Source organism: Hyalella azteca, unplaced genomic scaffold (genome assembly GCF_000764305.2).
Source record: "Hyalella azteca isolate HAZT.00-mixed unplaced genomic scaffold, Hazt_2.0.2 contig14637, whole genome shotgun sequence".
NCBI lineage: Eukaryota > Metazoa > Arthropoda > Malacostraca > Amphipoda > Hyalellidae > Hyalella > Hyalella azteca.
The window spans coordinates 43,541-62,272 of NW_025944515.1; the positions used below are offsets into that span (position 1 = coordinate 43,541).

At 38.2% G+C, this 18,732-nt stretch overlaps 2 protein-coding genes across 3 annotated transcripts; one reads left to right on the forward strand and one right to left on the reverse strand.

The window, feature by feature from the left end:
* Positions 1-1,445: 1,445 nt before the first annotated feature.
* On the reverse strand, positions 1,446-10,542 carry LOC108672114 (WD repeat domain phosphoinositide-interacting protein 3). The gene is made up of 8 exons (XM_018159742.2): positions 10,315-10,542; positions 8,699-8,875; positions 8,101-8,283; positions 7,380-7,526; positions 6,668-6,797; positions 6,285-6,386; positions 4,891-5,012; positions 1,446-4,617 (listed from the first exon to the last, which is right to left on the reverse strand). The coding sequence occupies exons 1-8, from the start codon at positions 10,379-10,381 to the stop codon at positions 4,496-4,498; spliced, it is 1,050 nt and encodes a 349-aa protein (XP_018015231.1). The 5' UTR covers positions 10,382-10,542; the 3' UTR covers positions 1,446-4,495.
* Positions 10,543-10,639: 97 nt separating this feature from the next.
* LOC108672088 (acyl-coenzyme A thioesterase 1) lies at positions 10,640-18,642 on the forward strand. Of its 2 annotated transcripts, none has more exons than XM_047884106.1 (9): positions 10,640-10,740; positions 14,391-14,506; positions 14,902-15,068; positions 15,456-15,615; positions 15,788-15,965; positions 16,220-16,422; positions 16,811-17,002; positions 17,434-17,637; positions 18,383-18,642. In XM_047884106.1, exons 1-9 carry the CDS (start codon positions 10,713-10,715, stop codon positions 18,581-18,583), a joined length of 1,449 nt encoding a protein of 482 aa, XP_047740062.1. In that variant the 5' UTR covers positions 10,640-10,712; the 3' UTR covers positions 18,584-18,642. The 2 variants fall into 2 exon arrangements, with proteins under 2 accessions (XP_047740062.1, XP_018015205.1); XM_018159716.2 differs by lacking the exon at positions 10,640-10,740 and adding an exon at positions 12,096-12,177.
* Positions 18,643-18,732: the final 90 nt, after the last annotated feature.

Sequence of the window (18,732 nt, forward strand, 5' to 3'; positions counted from 1 at the left end):
GTGATTATTCCCTCTAGTGCAGGGGTGAAAGATGATTTTTCCAAAATTAATTTATCTATGTCGAATTTTAAAACAATTGCTTTACTTTATAAAGCTGCGCATAATTTTCTGTTGACAGATACTTCAGGTAGGCTGGTGTTCATTTTACAAGCGCCATAAAGTTAGGGTGGCGGCAATGTGGTACGATATGATTATTCGCGGTGTCCACCGATTTCTAGCAAATAATTAATTACTACATCGCAAATGCACCCAAGAATTTAATGAATTTAATTACCAAACCAGAACTGATACCATACTCAAGTCCTCTGTCTATTGTGATAGCAATACATTCAATCACACTCTACTACTTCTGAATTAATATTCACTGGAATTTCAGTAGAATTAGCCACAACACATCGCACGGATGAGAACGTCTGGTATCACGGATTTATTTAAATTCCTATAAAATATATCAGCATCTACTGTCATACCAATGAGTTCAATAGCCGCCTAAGACGTTTGTACTTTGTTCAATCTGCCGCGGCCGATTTTGGCCTCGACGAAGGCGAACACATGCAGCTCTGCAAGAGTGCGTTCTCTAACGGCCGTCTCGCCCAGGAGTCACGGTGAAGAAAAAAGGGTGTCAGAAACGAACAACCAGGACCAGCAAAACCAGTTATTGTGAATAAAAAACTGAAATTTACAGTAGGAAATTGAATTTCTTTCGAAGTTCTCAATGTTTTCTAAGAAAATAAGTTAACCATATAACCATTTAAAGCTTCCAAACAATACCAAACTTTTGCTAAATCATAATGCTAAAAAACACAGCTTTCTCAAAATACCTTCCCAAGATCTTTAAAAAATAATAGCGTTTCTAATTTACGCTCTTAACCTATAATCTTGGTTTTGATTCACAATTATGTTCAGCAACACAAAAGAACGATTTCCTGACGTTCTTTCTTGCGCCGACGCTGATGCGTGCGTGAGGGCCTTCAGGTGGCGGATGAAGGAGGGTCACAGGAAGAGGGAGAAGTTGGCCAAAAACAAGTTCGTCTTTTTGTCTGCCGAAAAAGTCCCAAAAAGTCTGCCGCCTCCTCGGGACTTCTACGTGGAGATGAGGCGCTGGGGGTCCTGAGATATGTATGGTATGCGAAAAGAAGACGATTAGTTATCTTGATGCATCCAGTGCCTAACCTCATGTCTGAACAGTTGTACAAGTAGTTCTGAACCAAGTCCGACGGCTGCTGCATCAGTGTGGACTGAAGGTCGTCGTAATCCGATGCGCGAGCGGGAGAGAGCAGTTACCACCATTGGCATGGTTAGAAGTCATGTGGCAAAAAGGTGAATTTCCTGATATAGGCCAGTGTTGCAATGACCATAGAGGCTACGAGGTTCGCGAGCGGGAGCAGTGGACCGTACGCCGGTTTGGCAGACTAAGTTCCAAAATAAGACAATAAGACAGGATAATATGACGGGTATTTTATTAACAAATCAGCATCTTAGCAAACGGCGAGTTGAACCACAACATAAGATCCAAAGCTCCAGCTTCGGTCTGAGCCGACGCTGTAGGTAGCGACAGAGAGAGCTACAGCTACAAGTCAATCCTTGTTGCTACTTGACTTACACCCGAGGGGAATAAGTGTGCCTTCACTCACCCCGCTGCCCCAAGATGCTCCTAACTGTATCGTTACTCAAATAAACTCTAAATTTAGCAAGAAATTCATTGCGAGTTATACTTCCATTATGCTTCGTTTGTTATATAGTTTGGTTTGCGCTGCCGTGGACACAAAAAAAAAAAAAAAATTATTTGCCTTAGTCGTACAAGAGCAGAAAAATGTCGGATACAAGACATTTTCCTAATTTTATAGCTCCCGTTCATTATTAGCTGAATAATATGGGGTAAGTGTGGTAATTGAAAATTCTCGCGTAATAAATAATATTAGATAATAATTAGCTCATAACGACGAAACTATACATCTTAAACACAACATGGCGATATTGTTACAAAACAAGATGAATTGAACTTTAGTATAAGAGACAGAAAGATTATAAGCGCGTCAAATAAGTGAGAAAGCCTAGCAGCGCCAGCATACCGAAGGTTCTTACAAGGCACGTTTTACGCTTAGCCTCAAGCAATAATAATGCCTCGATTCGTAAACTATAACTACATATACCTTTTCATAACGACCTATCGTCGTTACGTTCTCCAGATTTTAATTGACCGCACTTGAAAGAGAATATGAAGAACGAAGAATTTTATGCGTGACAATGTTTTCAGCAACAGTTTTTTTTATCAATTTATTTACGAGAAAATATATTAAGCTCACAAGTTTCAATTCTAAACCAAATGGAAAAAAGTTCGATCGAAATTTTCTTCCTTCTTATAAAGAGCGCAGCTACAATACGTGCTCGGGAACCTTGTACTGGCGCACACGCGCCTACAGGAAACCTATTAAATTACTTCAAAAATTTTAAATCAAAGGCAGTCATAGGAGCAGACGTGGATAGTTCCACTGAGTTTGAGCACAAGAAATGATAAGCCTACTAGCTACTGCACTAGAGCATTGAATAAAACGGTCTACGCAGTATAGCCTATAAATATATAAAAAATCACCGCCTTACCTCATAAGAATACTTCATAAGTACAGTGAAACTAGCTATTGTTTACTCACTTGCATTCAATACGACAACAATTCTTTGAAGTCAACTCTGGCAAGTCAGTGAGGGTCGTTGCAATAAGGGTAGAGCCTTGTTGATATCATGGAACCCAAGCACGTGAAAATCCAAAAGCAGTTTTCAAAGAATGGTGCTTCAGCCAAAAATAATATTCTCAACGAAAATAAATATCCTTATTAACCCGGAGTTGCGGAACATGTATATTCTGTGAAATAGCTTAGCAAAGAGCAAACATAATTATCATAAATCAACAGAAGTGAATGAGAAATTTAGAAACACTGTAATAGCATATCAACTAAGAATTGGATCCAGCCACAGCATTGTGTTTTGATTTATATGAAGGTTGAATTGCTTTTTGCTATACCTAATTAACCGATAAAAGTGGAAGCGGAAACCGCAGCAGTCTGCTCACAGGCACGCACGCTACAGCAATGCAGCGCGTATCTGACGCACAACACATTAGGGACAACTGAACAGTGAACGCCTTAAACGAACCGGCGACACATGAAGATCCAAGTCTTACCATGCCGACGACAAATAAAAAAAGTCTTACCAACCTGAGGGCGAAAAAATATCTTGCTAAGCTCACGGCAAAAAAAATCTTACCAAGGTGAGGGCGAACATAATGTCTTACTAAGCTGACGGAAAAAAAAATCTTACCAAGGCGACGACAGGAAAAAAAATTACCAAGCTGAGGCCGAAGAAAAAATCTTACTAAGATGACCGAAAAAAAAAATCTTATCAAACGGAGGGCAAAAAAATCTTACCAAGCTGATAGCAAGCCAAGTCCAAATCTTACCAAACCATCAACGAAATAACCGTAAATGTTATCAAAGCAATACTTTCCAAATATCCTTTAAGTTACATAAAATCAAATGCAAATCTGACCAAATTATAGATATCAATTGAACTTCTTTTCTTATTCTGTTTTATTTAATGAGTAAATATTTAAATTCCGTTAAAAAATGATTAAAATCGAGCCATCTTTGAAACGACAATTGTCGATACTGCAACAAGTTACTGAACATTCGGACTAAAATGAAAACTAGACAAACGGTATCAGTATTAAAGCCTATAGGTAAACGGCACAAATTTAAGAAGGCCCAATAAATTTAACTAAATTTCTATAACTTAATTCAAATGCACCTCACCTTTTCTGAAAAACGGCTAAATTAAAATACGGATGTGCTGAAGATAAATCTAAATAATGTGTACAGAGATTAACAACTTCATCGGGATGATGAACAAAACTTTACGAACGCCGCAGAGAACATGAAATACAACAGGAAAAAGTGAACAAATAAGTAAAAAACTGATAAATTCCATTAGACGACAACAACAGAACTCGAAATCTAATTCAAAATAGACACGACAGGCACAGCTTAAAATCGATCGCTAAGTCAAAGAAGGACTGTTATACAGGCAAAACTTATAACAGTTCGGCTTACATGTAACTGTTGCTCTTGTATATAAGCCGAAAAAAACGGAATATACATCGTCCGTAACAGCTGTTGCACTGCACAATTGCAATGACACAGCGCAAGCGCTAAGGTACTGCACAACTGCTGCGGCACAGGACAACTGCTGTGGCACTGCACAACTGCTGAGGCACTGCACTGCACAACTGCTGAGGCACTGCACAACTGCTGAACTGTTGTAGTACTGCATAACTGCTCTGCCAATGAAGCAGCAGCAGGTGTTGAGGTCTGGCAGCTCAGGAGGAGCCGTGCGCCGGGTGGTGTTGGGGTCTGGCAGCTCAGGAGGAGCCGTGCGCCGGGTGGTGTTGGAGTCTGGCAGCTCAGGAGGAGCCGTGCGCCGGGTGGTGTTGGGGTCTGGCAGCTCAGGAGGAGCCGTGCGCCGGGTGGTGATCCGTCATGGTCAGGAAGTGGTGGTGCGCGTCGCGCTCGCACTCCCCGCTGCTCTTCAGCATGAATTTGTGGAACGTCCCGTCCGCACACACGGCTGACCAACCAATAATTTCATGAGTACTAACTTGTGTACGGCCAATACATTGTCGGAATTTATAGAACAATAGCTTAGTATGGTGATCGATAAAACATCAAGAATCCTACAACCTATAAACTCTACACAACAAAACCGCATTAGGGCAAAAAGAACAAAGAATTACTAAGATATCTTGATTGATATACGTGGATGATTAGACTCATTAATATTAACAATGAGTACCTACTAATATTGATTATTAAATAATGATATAGAAGTACTATGACGAACCGATGACAGCGTTGGTGTGGGGGCTGAAGGCGCACAGGCACTGAGCTCCCCCTGGCACCTCAAACTTGCTGAAACTCCAGTTGCTGCTGAAGTATTTCGGCAAAAATGAAGTGCCAGCCAAACTGAAAACAAGATTAAATTAACACGATTCCATGTAATTTAATACACATAATTCACTATTATACTTTAATACGTAGAATCCTACAAATTTAATAAACATTATTTTACCAGACTTAATTAAATAGATATATATACAAGAATTTACACCGGATAAAACATATTTGTGCTCATATATTTATTCATAAGCGATTCAACAAATATGACACAATTTAATATGCTAATAAAATGTCTCGCAACAAATCGGCTGCACACATTGAGGTGCAACTGTAATGACACTAGAAGGAATGTGGTACTTGAAAGTGAGTTGTTGAAAAGTTATAATGACGAGGGGGTGAAAGAGATTAATAAGATCATAAAAACCACAATGGTGATAGAGATAAATAAGTGTTTAATGATAACTTGGGTGAAAGAGATTCATATGCTCACAATAACGACGATGGTGAAAGAGAATAGTTTTTTATAATGACGATGGTGTTGAATAATATTAATATGCTTACAATGACAACACTTGTGCAGTGACTGTAATAATTTAAGGGACATGTGTTTAGTCGCTAGTGGGTTAGATAAAAAAAAACACCTAACTGCCGCCATAAATTTAGATATCAACTAAACTAGGTTCAAATACGAGAAGCATGTGTGTTTTACATCTGAACCGTGGCTGTAATAATTTCAAGCAAATAAGATTATTCGTTTCTGAATTAGATAATTAATTAATTACTGACGTAAATGAACTTAGACCTCTACCTAGCTTGAGAAATTTCATTATTTTCCTTCTGTGCAGTGGCAATAATAATTTCATGTTTGTTGGTTTTTTTGCTTTTGAATAAGATAATTAATAGAATGTTGCCGCAAAAGACTTAGATCTAAACTAAATTTGAGAAATATGTTAATTCTACGCCTGTGCAGTGGCTGAAATAATTTTGGGAAATTGGTTAGTTGTTTCTGAATTTGGTTATTAAATGCTAACTGTCGCAACGAAATTTGAATCTTCTACTGTCTCGAGAATTGTCATTTTTTGTAGTCAAAGAAATAAATATGGTTACAATGATGACGATGTTGAAAGAGATTAATGAGTTAATAAAAACGACGATGTAAAAGAAGTTATTAAGTTCATAATGACGTTGGTGAAAAAGATGCATAAGTTTATAAAGAAGACATTGGTCAAAGACATTAATAAGTTTATAATGAGGATGGTGTGAGAGAAAAAGAAATGAAAAATGTATACAGAGTAAGATGCAATGGAAGAAAAGGTGAGAAGGATGTTGCTGGCTGACCTGCTCTGTTTGTTCTTGTGCGTGTCGTCAATACCAAAGACATGCACGGTGCCGTGGTCGCTCGACACGCACACCAGGCTGCTGTCCTGGCTGAAGTTCAGGCTACAATTGCAATACAAATCAATTAACTCTATTCTATCTCAATAATTTATATAATTCCTTTTGCATTTATTTCATTCTACTTCTAATGACCATGTAAGTTTACTCAAACAATTGTAAATTTACTCTAACTTCACCAATCAACACTTGGCAAACATTCTTTAATCCACAACATTTTGAATAGATAATTGAACTCAATTTCTGGTTTGAGCATTAATAGAAGAAGCGAAACAATGCTTTAGTGGAAACAGATCTGCATGACCTTAAGTTTTAAAGCGCCCTACCAGTAAATATTAGCAGGGTTCGCTCCCCTCCTGAGTTCAGTGAGCCGCGTGCCAGAGGTCGTCGAGAAGATCCTAATGAGTGTTCCTTTGACGGACGCTGTCGCCAGCAGCGTTCCCGTCACGCTCAATGCTGCGGTCAGTAGAATGGTAGAGATGTGGCAAACATCAACATAAGAGTCGTGATAATTAATGAGGTCTGTCAGTATGAAGATCAGAGTCACATCAAGCATCAACATAGAGTCGTGATCGATAATGAGTATAGCATAGCAGTTAATGCATACATAGTAGTTAAGGAGCTATATCAAATATTAGGAAGTCACACTAATGATAATCATTGAATGTCTAAAGGAATCATTTTATAATATGTAAAAAAATGAAATAGAAAATGTGACTTGGGACCCTAACGAACAAATATTCAATAGTGGGACAATAATTTCCCATTTAATTAGTGGCTGACCAGTAATCAATTAATACTGAATTGAAGTGAATCAACAAATAAAATCATCTTAAAATGATACAGTAAAAAGATCTAGCAATTCCAAAACCAATAAAAAAAAATTCACCAATTCAGAGCAATTCATGAGGGTAGAAAACCACACAACAATTCCATGTTGAAGTACCTACCTATGAATGAATGTCAAATTGTCAATAATCTCCACTGAAGATCACACAATCTGAAAATGAATGTTTTTAAATCACTACATAGACTAACCCAGCGCAGCAATGCTGGTGGTGTGGGCAGGGAGAGGGGAGCGCTGTGGAGTGGGAGCGGCCAAGTCCACGAGCTGCACCTGCCCGGTGGTGGGCGCAGGGAATGCCAGCAGACTTGTACTGCTGTTGGGGCAAAGCACGCAGATGCCTGCAAGCAATATATATAAATTGATATTAATCAATGACATAACTAATTTTTCTTATTGAAAATCCAGGACAAAAGAATTAACCTCCTTTTGCTTTGAGCAAAGATATCTGTTAAAAAAAATTTTTTTTTGACAAATTATGTAGCTCTTTTAATGATGCTTTTCACATGATTCAAATGTTGGGACAAATTTCTCAGTGGCCTCAGGCCTGATGTTATGAATGATGAAAATAGAATTGAGAATTTCAAGTAATTATTCTAATCAATAGATAAATCAGCAATGCCAGAGCTGGTAAATATTAGTTAAATAAAAAATATTGTGGCAATCAGAGCCTTGACTTGTGTTGCTTTATCTAGCTTCATGGAGTGAGTTCTCATTCAAATTATAACTGCATTTTACATTAAAACACCAAAAAAAGTCCTCCCATTTAAATTTTGGTTATTAGTTTAGAATTCAATTTAATGATGAATAATAATTATAATATAATAATAATAATAATAATAATTATAATAATAGAAATAATTTCTACTGTATGTGGGTAATTAAATTTTCTTGCAATGTTAATAAGAAACCCACCTCTTGGGTTAGGAGCAGTTGGGAAGGTGTGGAGATGCTGAGGTGTACAGGTGAATGTGTAGACATGAATTGTGTCAAGCAGAAGCACCACTATCCGGTCACGCCTTAGTCGAACTCCAATTACTTTTTCTTGAAACTCCAGCTCAATCACAGCTTTTTTCTTTAGGTCATCCCAGACTATCACTGTAATGAAATTAAATAGACATCAGTTCTCAATGACTAAATGAAAAGGATATAGATTTCATTAATGAAATAATGAATTTGAAGTTGGCAAAATTTGGACACTGAGGAGTAGAAAGATTCTAAGAGGAGCATATAATGTTAAATATTATTGTAAGCTAGGTACTTTTGAACATAAATAATGCAAAATGTTTGTTGTAAAAAGATTATAGATAAACTGCTGGAAAGTTTGTTGAAAATTATAAATCACTACTGATAGATAGCAGTTTTCTTAAGCAGAGAATTTACATAAGAAAAATGCTTGCCTATCCAAGTTCAACAGTTTCACTTGCTTTTAATATAAAATTAATGTTAAAATAAGCTCTAATACACAACTCAGTTTGTAACCATGTACTTAAAACACTAAGATTCTAATAACCTTTTTGAGGAGGGAACTTGGGGTTGCGCCCACCGCCAACAAGAGCAAGGTAGTTGCAGCGGAAGAGCATTTCAACATGACCAATGCCTCCATCAGGGAAATCTTGTCTTTCTTTTTCTCTCAGAGGTTCACAGTTGAAAACACGGAAGCCATTTTCAGTTCCACACACAAAGCAGCCTGAAAATGAAAATGGCAACATCAGTTTGGCAATGGTACACTGACAAATCAAAATGCTTGGGATATCATTTAGTAGGAACATGAAAGCATGATCACCTTGGGTCATGATTTGGGACAAGTGACAACAAAGCCCATCTACATTAAGCAGGAGTTACAAATTTACTGTCATTGCCTCTCAACAAATGGAAAGCTTTGATAGAAATTTTGATACAAAAATTTTGAAGGTCAAAATATTTAGGTTTTCCTTCCAAAATATGAACAAGAATATCATTTTCTAACTCAGCATTGGCAACACTTGAACTCTTTCTAAAAAATTACTACAACTTAATTCTTGTAGGTACACAATGAGAAAAAATTACCTGTAAGTAGCAACATTTTAAATAACACCAAATCATTTAGAATCCATGAAATTTCAGATTTGACAAAAACAAGTTAGTATGGAGCTACCACACTAAAAAATATATAATACTTTCAGAGCCATCAAATATCAGTATAAATCAAAAGCCTTTATATCTGATTAAGCTTGAATACTTAGTATTTTATCAAAAAATTGTGAGTGAAATGATTATTGTATAGGTAGGTGATTTTCAAATCTCATAATGGATTATTTCAAACTGGAAAATTAAGCAGTCAGCTCGCCGCCTCACGGCCTCAGGCCCTCAGCGCTCAGCACTCAGCAGAAGCCCCCTAGTGACCTAGCTATGAAGGCTATGAACAGGATTAATCATTAATGCTTATCTTTGCAGACAGGCTACGGCTTCTGGCATTTCTAAGAACCTTGCTCAATAAATTTTGTAAAAATGATCAGGCAAAATTTGCCGAATTTTCCAATAAGCCAATCTGAGTTGCTATTACATGTGGCAGAAGTTCACATCACTTGCAAGGAAAACTGATACATTTTACATGAATTGTAAAGCAGAGTGAAGCATCAGAATCCCCCAGCCTCAAAAATATGCAAAATTCTCATTTTCATTCAATTCATTACCCATTCATGCATGGGCAACGAGCATGACTGATGGCTTCACCATAATTTTTTAGTTTGGACTTTGGTACTCCCTACTCCGTACTTTGGTTCATTCATGGAATGATCAACGATGAAAGTTGATAGATTTACATCATTTATAACAAACAGAAACAATTTCAGCCAACTGAGCCAAGTGTAACTCTATGTCTTGTTAATCAAAGAAAATATAAACCAAAATAAAGAATAACATACTATATATTATAAATTTTAAACAACAGTACCTACCTCGGGCTATAATACCTATTTATAAACTCAACCAATGCCAATTGATAATCATTCAATTTTTACATGAAAAAATCCTTCATGGATACAATTGAAGTATTATTTTATTCCCTTGAGAGGAAATGACCTTCACTTCAAAGATAGCTATAACAAATCTTAGTTTACAATTGGCTATCTTTGCGAGTTTACTTACCTTGGTCTTGATTGAACCCAGCATAAACAAGGCCATTACCATAAGGGTTTTTCTCGGCTAAATTCATTTTACAGTAATATAAACGATATTATTTCTAAATAAACCTACAACTGTCTTCAATAAGCTGTGTTTTAACTTCAACACAACCGATTACAAAGTCATCAAGCAACAAAACAATCTTATAAATCTTCAGATCATCACTGACATGTTTATTAGTTTCCCGTTCCGAGTCCGATATCCAACACAATCACATTCCGGTCCGGTCAATTCTAACCTGACTTCTAGGAGCTTACTGACGCTTTTTCGTCAGCTGTTCCAAAATTGACACGCGCGAGTCGCGAAAAGTTGTCATGTGTAATTTTTTACTTGGAAATTGAAATAGGTTCTACTACGTGACGATGTTTCGTACTCTTCTCTGCTTGAAAGGTAATGGTGCATGATCATTTAAGGTTACATGTCTTATGAGCTATGAATATAATATGATTATGACGTCGGTCTGATGATTGGTAAAGGCGTAAACTTGTACTACGTACCGTAGATTGTAGAAGAAGTACCTAGACGATAACTCTCAGTCTGTCAGTCACTGAGTCAGACTGTCAGAGTCTGTCTCTGTCTCATCTTTCATCGTTGTTTGTTAACGGCGTTACGGCACTCAAGTCTCAACTGACTTGAGTACTAGCCTGTAGCCACTGCATTAGGCACTTTATTTGCCAAGTGCCAACTATCATTATAAAATATAATAATGGTTGTTCAAGTACAAATATCTTTGCAGACAGTTTAAGTTTTCTTATCTTTGCAATTTTGCAAATACCTAGGAGGCTAGGTATCTTTGCAAAGATATCTGTCTAGTACACGCTAGTAGTAGTGTAGTACACACAACACGAATATCTTTGTAGACAGATCTACCTATATATAGGGCATTATAGGCTAGGAAGGCAAGCTAGTAGGTATAACCTAGTAGTACTTACTTACTGCAGTCTGCAATTTTGATAATGAGGATTTGATAAATATCTGTTCAACAGTTCAAGTCTTCTAGAATCTAGACTCTAGAGTAGGCCAACAATAAAATAAGCATAATTAGCATTGGTAAGACTAAGGCATGCCGCGGTGTGGCTGCTGTGGCATGCCTCATGCATAATGCCAGCCTTGCCAGGGGGCAGGGGCCCAGCCGCCCAGGCCCCAGGGCAGTAGGGTAAACGCGGTATATTCCGACACTTTAAGGCATAGTGGCAAAGCAGCAATTTTTTTAGACTCTTCTTCAAGTTTATTTTTGAGTCCTATAAGTAGACTAGAAAGTATCTTGGATACCAGCATTTTCATACATAAGGAAATGATTAAAATATGGAGTAGATGAGGAAATTGAAAATGAACTGGTTCTAAAAAATCTCTGGTTTGCCACTATGCTTTAAGGACGCATCGAGAAATGAAAAACTATAAAAAAAAAACGTATGCATTACCATAACAGCATAAGGGTTTTTCTCGGCTAAATTCATTTTACGGTAATATAAACGATATTATTTCTAAATAAACCGACAACTGTCTTCAATAAGCTGTGTTTTACCTTTAACACAACCGATTACAAAGTCATCAAGCTGCAAGCAACAAAACAATCTTATAAATCTTCAGATCATCACTGACATGTTTATTCGTTTCCCGTTCCGAGTCCGATATCCAACACATTCCGGTCCGGTCTAACCTGACTTCTAGCCTTCTAGGAGCTTACTGAATACTGACGCTTTTTCGTCAGCTGTTCCAAAATTGACACGCGCGAGTCGCGAAAAGTTGTCATGTGTAATTTTTAACTTGGAAATTGAAATAGGTTCTACTTCGTGACGATGTTTCGTACTCTTCTCTGCTTGAAAGGTAATGGTGCATGATCATTTAAGGTTACATGTCTTATGAGCTATGAATATAATATGACGTCGGTCTGATGATTGGTAAATACCGTAAAGGCGTAAACTTGTACTACGTACCGTAGAAGAAGTAGGCTAGACGATAACTCCCAGTCAGACTGTCAGAGTCTGTCTCATCTTTCATCGTTGTTTGTTGGATTGGGTTACTACAGTAGCTACTGATGGGGGGGGGGTCATCATCTAGCTTCCATTCGGACTGGAATGTCTCCTGTCCCATGGGTTGCTTGCCGTTCTCGTCGTGCTACAGTGGTTTTAACCCGTTTTCGTCTTGGCCATGTTGGGGTTCGTTCTTATCTTCATCGATTTGGCATGGCTGACACTCCCATGTGCCTGCACTGTGGGGTTGAACTTCAACAAATTTCTTAAGTATTATAATGCTGGTATCCAGGATACTTTACTGGTCTACTTATAGGACCCAAAAATGAACTTGAGGGAGAGTCTAAAAAACTCTCTGCTTTGCCACTATGCCTGGGAGTCCCTCTCATATCTGTGCGTGTGCTCCTTGGTGGAGGAAATTATCCCAGAAGAGTTCAACACCACATAGTGAGAGCAACCACCACGGCACCACATATCTCATGCAAACTGGTTGATTATCTACCATGTAGCTGGTGAAATGCACTGGATTAAACTGTGATTTGCCCTAAGCAAGAGAATTGTTGATAACAAAGAGAGCTCATGCCAGCAAAGAAGGAAATGAAATTGAGAGAAACATGATGAAGACTTCAACTAAATAACTATTGCTGAGTCCAGGTGTCACAAGCGGTCAACGTGCGACTTCTTCTTCACCTACAACCCGCGACCACCACCACCATCGTTGTTTGTTAACGGCGTTACGGCACTCAAGTCTCAACTGACTTGAGTACTAGCGGCTAGCTTGTACTGTAGCTACTGGCCTACTGCATTAAGCACTTTATTTGCCAAGTGCCAGCTATCATTATAAAATATAATAATGGTTGTTCAAGTAGGCTACAAATATCTTTGCAGAGTTTTCTTATCTTTGCAATTTTGCAAATACCTAGGTATCTTTGCAAAGATATCTGCCTAGTGCCTAGGCTAGTAGTACTTACAAATATCTTTGCAGACAGATCTACCTATAACTTAAGCTATAACCTAGTAGTACTTACTGCAGTCTGCAATTTTGATAATGAGAATTTGATAAATATCTGTTCAACAGTTCAAGTCTTCTAGAATGATAGAATCTAGACTCTAGAGTAGGCTAACAATAAAATAAGCACAATTGGCATTGGTAAGACTAAGGCATGCTGAGGTGTGGCATGCCTCATAGCCTCATAGGCTCATGCATATTGCATAATGTCATCCTTGCCAGGGGCCCAGCTGCCCAGGCCCCAGGCGGCAGGGCAGTAGTGAGTAATGACCACTGAATCACTGACCAGCCATTTAGCAGCCAAAGCAACAATTTAGTGCACTGGAAATTTCTTGCTAACTGAAATCACGCAGCTTGCAAAGCCTCTCATCATTTCATGTGATATACCTACTGTATTTTTAATAAATTTCAAAATAATTGGAATCTTGTAGCCTGATGGTACACTTTTGTTAACAAATTATCAAAAAAAAAAAATAGCAGCTAGGTAGGATTAATTTAGTGTCAGTGACATGATTATGACGCAAAGGCCACCCACTCACCCTTTACCAATCACTAGCTACTTTACCACTAGATTAGAATTTCCTAACTTATGAATTAAATCTTGCAGCTCCGAAGTGACCTAGTATATTTTATACATTTGTAATCTTTTGATTCAGGCCTGCAGTGTTATTAACAGTTAGGTAAGAGATAATTCATCTAGAATTCTAGATTGTAGCAGGAATAGCAAATAGGAAAGCTGGCTAGCTGGAAATCTTGTGGCTCCAAAAATGACCCCAGCTTCACTTGACTTACAGCACTCACCACTATAAAAACCTTTAAAGCTGAAATATATTGAGAAACAAAATGTTCCATGTTCCCAAACTGAAAATATTTTAAGTATGAATTTACCTAATTAGTTGCTTTTTAAAGATTGGGTAAATAGTCGTCTTCAAGATTAATGCCAATTTTTACTCTGCAAGTCTTTTTTACAACTTAATATTTGATTAATAGGTGTGATCAGAAATACTTTAAATAGGTACCACGATTAAGAGAAAGTCTAATTTCCACTTTTTATGCAGGCTTTGTGAGGCCACTCTCAGGAACAATGTCCTCTGTTAAGCATTTTTCATCAAGACCTTCTCTAGCTCAAGCTAATTTGCTACTGAGCAAAACATCAAGTATATCATCTCCCTCAGTAAGTGTTGTTTCACAAGCCGCTAGAATATTAAATGGAATGCATGAAGACTATAATTTCAATTCATGTTCTTTAGTTGCTATTCTTCCCTCAATGGGTAACTTATCAAAACCATTTTATTCTGTCTGTAAATTGTTGAGAGTAGATACATATAGTAGTACCTATTATCTCATGATTCACAATGTTTAATTTTACTATACTTTGTTATTTATTCCCAAATTCTCTGTTTTCAGTAGTGTATTGTATATACCTATACCTATTGTTTTTTTTATGGCAATGGTTTGTACAAATGTTCTTTAATTGTATAGTTGGCTATTACAAAGTTCTATTTTCCACTGTGGTTAAAGCATTTAATTTCTACTTAATACCTGACATAGTATTTCCATGCCTTACAGCGCACTGATGAAGAACATGCTGACATCAGAGTGACGCCCTCTCCATGCCTGATGGATGAAGCTGTTAGTGTCGTTATTTCAGGACTAGACTCCAACGAAGTGTACACTCTTCACTCCTCTATTACTGACTGCAAAGGTGTGCCTTTTGCTGCTGTTGCCCACTATAGGTATGTACAATCTAATTCTCCTGTTAATGCAACAGTTAGATCTTTATTGTGGATAAGTTGCTCAGATTTACTCTATTGTCATTTCAATCTATTCTACCTAATGAGAATTGCATATTATGAGGGATGCACTCATTTGGCACCCCACTATCCTGTAATTAGAATATTTCCTCCTGATTCCTACCATCAGTAATGTTGAACACCACTTATGAATGTTCTACTAATATTATTAGTGAATTTTAACAATTGGATATGGTCATTGAGCATTATAAAACTGTGGGTCCACTGAATGCATTTTAAGAAGCATGTATGTATCAGTTGCAGTAGAGATTATTTTAGACTACATGGACTTGATAATCACTTTGGTCTCATATGTTTTCTTTGGTTCAGGTCTAACAACAGTGGTGTAATAGATCTGAAGAACACTCCTGCTTTAGGAGGACACTATACGGGGGTGTTCCCTATGGCACCTTTTGTGTGCATCCTTCCCATGTCTACAAAACTCAAAGATCCCAGGATGTCTATGCATGACATCACTTCACCTCTTAAGGTAATTCATTGATTGAGGAATACGGTACATTTTGTGCATTAGTACCCATCTTCTTTAATATCTTAGTGACTTTTGATAACTTGAATAAATTCTCAGTACACTATCAAAAGAAATTCTTCTATCTATTAATAATCACAGAATATTTGATTCTGTTAAATTTTCTCATTTGCAGTATAATCTTTCCGTGTTTGAAGGCGCCTATGGTTATCACTTGTTGGTGAAAGGAGCTGAATTTCTTGGATTGGAGCCTGTGTGTGAAACAGTCCATGAGCGCAGGCTCATGGGCGATGGCTGCCAGAGAATCCCAGTGAGGCATGGTCGAGTGCGTGGGGCACTGCATTTACCCCCAGGTTTGTTTTAATTAAAATTATTTCTTTATTTTTAGATGATGAAGAGCATTCATATAGAAACTGGTTAGTTTTATGCTTTAAAAATTTCATTAGAACACGACTGGTGGCAAATACTAGGTCAAGTAAATTGTAATTTAAATAAAATTAAATAAAAACTTTGATAAACAAAAATCTGGTCGTTTAAACTGTACTTTACATGCCTTATTGATGCGTAATGTCATATTATCATCACTTCAATGGAACTTTGCTCTCAGGTGATGGCCCCTTCCCCGGTGTAGTGGACATGTTCGGCAGCGCCGGGGGTCTCATGGAGCACCGAGCGTCGCTCCTCGCAGCCCGCGGAGTTGCCACGCTCGCTCTCGCCTTCTTCGACTACGACGACCTCCCCCAAACATTAGACTCGCTCGACCTCGAATACTTCATCGAAGCTGTAGACTATCTTTACTCGCATGACAAGGTAGCTCTTAAACTGAGGTGCGATTATAGATTATACTGAAAAAGTGTAATGCTCGTAGTAGTAGGTTTTCTAGCGCTTCAGAAAATCATGGTCTATTTCGCGCCTAAGGTCCAATGGCAAGGTACGTAGCGGTAGCTCTTAAACTGAGACGCGATATTGTAGATTATACTGAAAAAGTGTGATGCTCCTAGTAGTAGGTTTTCTAGCGCTTTAGAAAACTATGATGTATTTCGCGCCTATAAAGGTGAGGTCCAACTGTGAAAACATGCTTTTAGTTAGATGAATTTATGTTCACATATTGATGGTATCTATGTGTTAGTTTCTAGAACTATGATTTTGTTTTATGTTATCATATTGTCATCTGAGCCTGCATCGTATCATCTTGCAGGTTTCGAAAGAGGGCGTTGGCGTTATCGGCACCAGCAAAGGAGGCGACATAGCTCTGGACTTGGCGATGGTTTCTCCTAAAGTGAAAGTTATTGTTCCCATCAATGGCAGCTGCTACAGCATCCAAGCCTCCATGAACCTTGGAGGGAAGCCTATTCGGCCGCCGCTTCCTTTCACCATCGAGGAAGGGCAGGTTAGTAGTTTTCAATAATATAAAACTTTTATTTACTTACTCCGCAGTTTAAGATATTGCCCTGCTTGAGACTTGAGTGGTTTTCTGCCATGGCAAAAGGTCATCCACTTCTTGTATTTAAATGTAGTGTGTTGATGTTTTCAATTGAATTATTGTAGAATAAAACTACAGATGTTCAGGATGTTTAGGAAAATTGATGAATATCTTCATTAAATTCTAGTGATGAGTAGTGAATAACTGAGGTCATGGCCACATTCCTCCCGATTAATGTGTTTTTAAGCATTGATTGTACGTTAATTATTTTACAGGCTTCTTTATAATTTTCGTTTGAAAAGCAATGCTCTCATTAATGTTGAAATGCTTTTTGGCTTGATTTTGTTCACAGAAAATAATGATATTTTTTTCCATAGAACAATATTTTTTTGTGCTAGATTCAACGTGACCTCCGTTTGAATCTATCACGCATCTTTGACGGCAAAAATTGTCCTGAAAGTATTGTCCCGGTGGAGAAAGTTCCTTGTCACATGCTGTGGATTGTCAGCGAGGACGATCAGAACTGGACCAGTGAAAAGTTTGCCGATATTGCTTACCAACGCTACGCCCAGCACAACCCTCATACCCTGGAGAAATTCCAGGTAAGTGTGGCACCTTTCCTTCTGATTTTGTCAACATTGATTCAACGTCAGATGTCAGACTGAAATTAACTGTCATTCATTTGGTATGATATATTTTTATCTCGTTATCTAACGGGGATTTTTTTAGTTCATAATAAAAGATGGGTTTTTGCTATAGGCTGCAATGGCTAAGAGTAAATAACAAAAATTTATAGAAGTGCTTTTCTAATGTTGATCTCTTCATTTTAGATTATCGTCATAATTTTCTTAAACTTTTTCATGTAGCATTTTATAATTTACCACCAAGATGAGATACTCTTCAAAGCCTTCTGGCCTATTTCATGTCATCTGAAATCAATCATTTAAAGGAATATATTATTCTTGTTGGTGTGGCTTAATCTTTCTACCGTAAAAATGTTCAGTTACGCTAGTCACGTGAAATACGTAGACATCAATGCAGCTCATTACACACCTGATCTGTGGTAATGAGCTACACACCTGAGCTGTGGTAATGAGCTACACACCTGAGCTGTGGTAATGAGCTACACACCTGAGCTGTGGTAATGAGCTACACACCTGAGCTGTAGTAATGTGTATTTCTCACGTCGAAGCACGTGTGTCGAGGTCGGACCGTTCGCCATGGCGTCTGCTTCATTCGCGTCTCGCTGGTAAATTTAAAATATTTCAAGGCAATTAATTATTGCCATGGTGTCCATGGGATTCAATGTTGGTGTGGCAAATTATAATTTGTCACTTGATGTTGCAGGTGTTGAAGTACCCTGGTGCAGGCCACCTGGTAGAGCCGCCCTACGTGCCGTTCTGCGAGATGTCGTACCACCGCGTGGTGACCTCCAGCATGATTTGGGGGGGCAACGCTCTCGACCACACCCACGCCCAAGTCCACTCCTGGGACGCTATGTTAAAGCTCTTCAGGGACAAACTCATGCCGTCCCCCAGCAAACTATGAACGTCCCACTCCTGGGACGCTATGTTGAAGCTCTTCAGGGACAAGCTCATGCCGTCCCCCAGCAAACTATGAACGTCCCACTTCTGGGACGCTATGTTGAAGCTCTTCAGGGACAAGCTCATGCCGTCCCCCAGCAAACTATGAACGTC

Coding starts and splice junctions, on each gene's coding strand:
- LOC108672114 (XM_018159742.2), bottom strand. CDS start 10,381: ATGAATTTAGCCGAGAAAAACCCTTATGGTAATGGCCTTGTTTATGCT. Junction 8,876..10,314: donor TGGGTTCAATCAAGACCAAG/GTAAGTAAACTC, acceptor TTTCATTTTCAG/GCTGCTTTGTGTGTGGAACT. Junction 4,618..4,890: donor CCACACCAACGCTGTCATCG/GTTCGTCATAGT, acceptor TTGGTTGGTCAG/CCGTGTGTGCGGACGGGACG.
- LOC108672088 (XM_047884106.1), top strand. CDS start 10,713: ATGTTTCGTACTCTTCTCTGCTTGAAAG. Junction 15,966..16,219: donor GGCACTGCATTTACCCCCAG/GTTTGTTTTAAT, acceptor CTTTGCTCTCAG/GTGATGGCCCCTTCCCCGGT. Junction 17,638..18,382: donor ATACCCTGGAGAAATTCCAG/GTAAGTGTGGCA, acceptor TTGATGTTGCAG/GTGTTGAAGTACCCTGGTGC.